Source organism: Chrysochloris asiatica, unplaced genomic scaffold (assembly GCF_000296735.1).
Source record: "Chrysochloris asiatica unplaced genomic scaffold, ChrAsi1.0 scaffold00171, whole genome shotgun sequence".
NCBI lineage: Eukaryota > Metazoa > Chordata > Mammalia > Afrosoricida > Chrysochloridae > Chrysochloris > Chrysochloris asiatica.
In genome coordinates, this window is record NW_006408689.1 from 5,355,478 (window position 1) to 5,361,477 (window position 6,000).

General features: G+C 38.3%; 1 protein-coding gene across 1 annotated transcript in view; it reads right to left on the reverse strand.

Annotated features, from left to right (window-relative positions):
- Positions 1–6,000, reverse strand: part of SNX24 (sorting nexin 24) — a 236,973-nt gene that overhangs the window by 98,011 nt on the left and 132,962 nt on the right. Inside the window, exon 3 of the mRNA XM_006871634.1 lies at positions 4,475–4,579. Within this exon, the coding sequence (XP_006871696.1) occupies positions 4,475–4,579 (105 nt within the window). The remainder of the gene's footprint in view (positions 1–4,474; positions 4,580–6,000) is intronic.

Below are 6,000 nucleotides of genomic sequence, written 5' to 3' on the forward strand. Positions count from 1 at the left end.
TTTTCATTCAGATTTAGGGAGCACACATATAATAGATATGAATAAAAATAATTGTATACCTAGATGTTATTGTTAAATGCCACTGAATCATTTCTGACTCATAGTCACCTTATAGTGGGTTTCCAAGGAGTGCCTAGTAAGTTTGACCTTTTGGTCAGCAGCTCAGGGCTTCTCCTACAGCATCCCACGAGGACTCCTATATTGTTGCTGTTAAGTGCCGTTGAGTCATTTCCAACCCATAGCGATCCTGTATAGGGTTTCTGAGGCTGTAAATCTTTATGGGAGCAGATAGCCTCATCTTTCACCCATGGAACTGCTGGTAGTTTCCAACTGCTGACTGTGAGATTAGCAGCTGACTTGTAACCACTACACTATAAAACTAAAGGCCACTAAAGATCAAAATAAAATCCTAAAGAACCAGAAAGTGAGAAATAATTACCTTCAAAAATAAAAAAAACTGACACCAATAAAGTAAGTCAGAAAGGTGGAGAATTATATTTTAAAAAGGCATTGTGATGATTAGCAAAATTACCTTTAATAACAAAGTTAAGATAAATCTGAGAACATCTACCATCAACAGACCCTCACTAAAAGAAATTCTAATAAATAGAATTCAAGCAGAAGAAAAAAATGATCCCAGGTAGGAATTTAGCAAGCAGAAATTTTGAGCACAGTTGTAAAAAACATGTCATTAACTTTAAATAAACATTAAGTGTATAAAACAGTAATATATCTCATTTTTGGTGTTAAGAAACAATTAGATACAAGTCAAATACAGAATATATCTTGGGAGAATTATAGTAAAAAACCCAACATTTTAAGGTCCTCACAGTATCTTGAAAGAAGCCCTAGTGGTGTGGTGGGTTACACCATGGCCTGTTAACTACAAGGTCAGCTGTTTGAACCTATCAGTTCTTCTGTGCAAAAAAGACGAGGCGTTCTGCTCCCATATAGAGTTTTTGTTGTTAGGTGCCAGTGAATCATTTACAACCCACAGCAACTCTGTGTACACCAGAACGAAATACCTCCTAGTCCTGCACCATCCTCTCAATTGCTGCTATGCTTGAGTTTACTGCTGCTGACATTGTACCAATCCATCTCATTTGAAGTCTCCCTCTTTCATGCTGGCCCTCTACTTTACTAAGCATGATGTCCTTCTCCAGGGCCTGGTCCCTCCTGACTATGCCTGAAGTATGAAAGATGAAGTCTGATTATCTTGGCTTCTAAGGAGCATACTAGTTGTACTTCTTCCAACACAAATTTGTTTGTTTTTCTGGCAGTCCTTTGGAGTCCTGGTGTGGCACTGCAGGTTAATGCCCTGGACAGCAAGGTCACTTTGAACTGCAAGGTTGGCGGTTCAAACCCACCAGCCACTTGGAAACCCTATACAGGGTTGCTCTGGGTTGGTATCGACTCAGTGTCACTTAACAACAACAGTACCTTTAAAATTCTTCTCCAACACCTCACTCAAATGTATCAATTCTTTTGCCGTCTTCCTTACTCACTGCCCAACTTTCACACGCATATGAGGCTAAAGAAAATACCATGGCTTGGGTCAGATGCACTTTAGTCCTCAAACTGATACCTTTGCTCTTTAACACTTTAAAGAGGTTTTGTGCAGCAGATTTACATAATGCAGTATGTCATTTGATTTCCTGACTGCTGCTTCCATGAGTGTTTATGGTACTTTGAATTTCCTTGATATGGCTTTTCTACCCAGCCTTCTTAATTCCCACTAAGTGATTTGGTTGTTGTTGTTGTTATGTGCCGTGGAGTCGGTTCTGACTCATATTGACCCTGTACAGGGTTTCCAAGCCTGTAAATCTTTATGGGAGCAGAAAGCCTCATCTTTCTCCCGCAGAACAGCTGGTAGTTGTGAACTGCTGACCGTGAGATTAGCAGCCTGATTCGTAACCACTACTCCTGCAAATAGAATTAGGTGGGGGGAAAAAAAAAGAAAGAAAAGAAAAAAAGCGCTCTTGATTTCCTTGAGTACCAAAGTGACAACAAATTGAACATCAAATGAACAACAAGAAGTAAACCCTCTCATCTTTCAACCACTTCTTTCAAGCCCTATTTCTCAGAATAAAAATTTCTAAGCTCAATTTGAGTGTCACTGTAAACTCCTCTCGGTGCCAGATGATTTTATCCACATATTTATATCCAATGTACAAACAACTTACCATGTTTACACAGAGTAGTAATGGAAGTCATATGTCAAATACAGTATGTGTGGGTGGAGCGGGGAGTAAAGCTTTCTCCAAAACTAAAGCTTGAAGATACACAATTTCTGCGGAAATTTGGCTTACAAATAAGAATGCATTTGTTTACCTATTCTGTGTAATTATAAAGAGCTTGTATTTTTACCCTTTGCACACAATTTCTAAAGTCTCATTATTTTATTTTTTCAAAATTTCTCGGCAATGTTGCCCAAAGTAATGGAAATCTCCACATACAGAGGTACAAGAAATGAGGCCACGCACATTCCTGTGATTTTTGATTCCCATTTCCTGTCAGCTCCCATCCCCATGGAAAGGCAGTAAAGGATACTCTCATCCTGCCCAAAGCAGAAGAGCAAACACATTAAAGCGAGTTCTCTTCTCTCAGCACAGATGCTGAGGGCCCTCTAGCATGTTGGCTTTCCTACCCAGCACTGTGAAGACCAGGAAAATTACAGGAGGCCAGGAACAACAGACTCTTAGTATCTTTCTACAGGGAGGGTTCTTTGAATGTGTCACTAAATATAAATCTGTGGAAGCCAGTCTTTCCTTAGCTTCTAAAAATTATGGATTCAGGAACAAAACAGAAATACAGAAAATGTCTGTAGAGGATATAGCATATTTCCTTTGTACTTCCCACAATTCCCCTCCTAACCAGAATTCACATTAGGGTTAATATCTAAAAAGCAAGTGAAGATAACAAAGAACACAGTCAGGCCAGATCATCATGGTAAGTTTACAACTCTTTGGTGAAGTCCAGCTCCATTTTTCTGAGAACCAAGATCTTCCCAAATCCTGGTCAAGCTCACCTCATTCATTCCCATCCTTCTGCCTCTCAGATGGGGTTCTGGAGCCCGGGTGTACTGGCTGAACACAGGCTTGCCCTGGCTCAGACCTTGCCTTATACCATGCTCTTTGAATTTCATGATGACTATGCTCCGCGGGAGAAAGAGGAGGCTTTCTGCTCCCGTAAAGATTTACACCCTCGGAAACCCTGTTCAGGGTCGCTATGGGTCGGAACCAACTCGACGGCACTTAACAACAACAACAAAACAAAAAAAGGAGCTCTAGTAGTGTAGAGGTTACAAATCGGGCTGCGAACCGCAATGTCAGCAGTTTGAAACTACCAGCTGCTCTGTGGGAAAAAGATGAGGCTTTCTGCTCCCGTAAAGATTTACAGCCTCGGAAATCCTGTTCAGGGTCGCTATGGGTCGGAACCGATTCAATAACTTAAAAACAACAACCAAAAAAAAATTCCAGAGTGCTGGTGTGGCGCTGTGGATTAATGAGCCAGACTGCAAAGCCATTTGAACTGCAAGGTTGGCGGTTCAAGCTCACCAGCTGCTCCTCAGAAACCCTAATACATGGTCGCTATGGATCAGAACTGACTCAACGGCACTTAACAGCAACAACAAAACTGTCACCTTGATTTCTCTAGATCTTCTCATTCTACCCTTTCCTTTTGCTTTTTTTAACTCTTGACAAAGAAAGGGTCTTTGTCTTACTTAGAGGTAGTTCTGCTTGCAGAAAAGAGCATCCTAGTGTGTGTTTTTAAATATATAATCCTATTTTCTCAATATACATTCTCATTTTCAAAATAAACACTGGACTGTGAACCACAAGGTCTGCTGTTCAAGCATGCCAATCACTCCATTGGACAAAGATGAGGCTTTCTGCTCCCACTAAGAGTTTTACAAAAGCCTTGGAAATCCTATACAGGGTTGCTATGATTCAGAACCAACTCAAAGGCACTTAACAACAGCAAAAATTTTCAAAATACTTGTCATTTCATCATGATGAATTTTTACATATTCACCCTTACTTTGATTCTATAAATATACTAGCCAAGACCACTGTTATTCCCAGGTTCTTCCATCCACTCAATACCTGGCATTGCCATGAAGAAGCAACAAATTCTTTAGGGGAAGAATGTAACTTTTAGAACTGAATTTTAAAAAAGAACAAATCATCTCTCTATCACCTTTTACTCTTAAACTAAAATTTCACTTCCCTAATTCATATAATTTATTTTAAATTAAAATTAATTAGAATTAAATGAACTTAAACAATTAAAGCTAAAATAACCAACATGCAATGTATTTATTATAATTGTTAAATTCCTCCATTTGAAGCTGCGATGTTGGGCCACTTGATATATTTTCTATAGCATCCGAAAGTTCTGAGAAAAAAAAACCCTGAAACAACTGATTATTTGAACTACATTAAACTAAACTGAGGCTCTAAATACATCTTACCTGTAAATATGTTTCCAAACCTTGTCGTCGTTGTTCCAAGACTTTAGGGACCCAGTTTCTAACATGTTTAGAAGGGATTTCTGGTGTTTTTATACATTTCTTAAGCTGTAAATGAAAAACACACACATATACAGAAAACTTCTTTTAATTATAAAGATTTTTTGGGGGGCGGGGTGTCAATAAAAGAAAGTGTTATATCCAAAACTAAGATAGACAGAACGTAATAATACAAAGATTTCGTCTAAAAATCCTCTAGATACAGTATCCTAAATGCTCAGATTTCAGGGCAAGTGTCTTTTGTGCTTTTGGTAGCTGTTGTTATTGCTGCTAAATCATCAGATATTTGAGATTAGAATGATTTAATTCAGTAATCTTTTTTGAAAAATTAAAAGTCTAGTAAGGATTATAAAGCAAGAAAAGCAATTTATAATTTCTAAATCAATCAATGCAAAGAAATTTTACTTGGAATAAGTACTTTTCTGATTTAAAGTCTTTCTACATAAATATTTGCCTGAAAAAGCAGAACAAAATGCAACTGTTTATAAATATCATCCCTGGAAATGTCATAGGAATCAGATCACACCATCTAAAGAACTTCTTCAAAGTTCTATGATAGAATAAACTGAAAAACATAAGAGCTGATCTTGCCAACATTCCTAAAAATCAGATTAAAATCTGTTCATGAAAACTGAATGATAGCTCTCAGAGAGCATTTCTGGGCAGCAGTTACAGAGGATAATATAAATAAAGAAAAATTCTATTAGAAGTAAAGTTAAGAGTCCCCTGTGCTTTGCATATTAATGGTCCTGAAAGATGTCCATGTGCTAAACTTGTGAATATGTTATCTTATATGACAAAAGGGTCTTTGCAGATGTGATTAAGGATCTTGAAATGGGAGGTCATCCTTGATTGTAATAAAATGAGTTGTATATGTTAGTAAGAGCCATAGAACTAGAAATTGGACATTAGGTAAGATGGAGAAAGGGACTGTGGTAGACAGAATTCTACAATGGCCTCAAAAATTCTTGGCCCCCGGTGTACATGACCAGTATAATTCCCTTCCCTTGACTGTGGATGGGACCTGTGAACAGGATGGGATCGTTATTCTCATGATTATGTTACACAGGACTTTATCATAGCTGACAGCTTGTTCTGAGACAGTAAGCTGCCATGTTGAGAGAGAGCCACAGCGCTAGTGCCTAAGGTTGGCCTCTTGGTGCTGAGAACTAACCCTGGCCTACAGCCAGCAAGGAAACAGGACCATCAGTCCTACAATTGTATGGAATTGAATTCTATAACTTCCAATAGGTTCATTCCAGTTTAACCCCCAGCTTAGAATTTGCATTTCCACCACAGATAAACTTAATCAGAATCTACCTTTTAACAAGAAACCCAGGTGATACTTTTTTTTTTTAAGTTTCATTGTGAGGTTTACATGGGAGAACATCAACTTTACCCTCATCCTATCATATTTCGTTTCATTGCAATGATTAAAATCCCCCCCCATGCATCATCAAATAACCCCA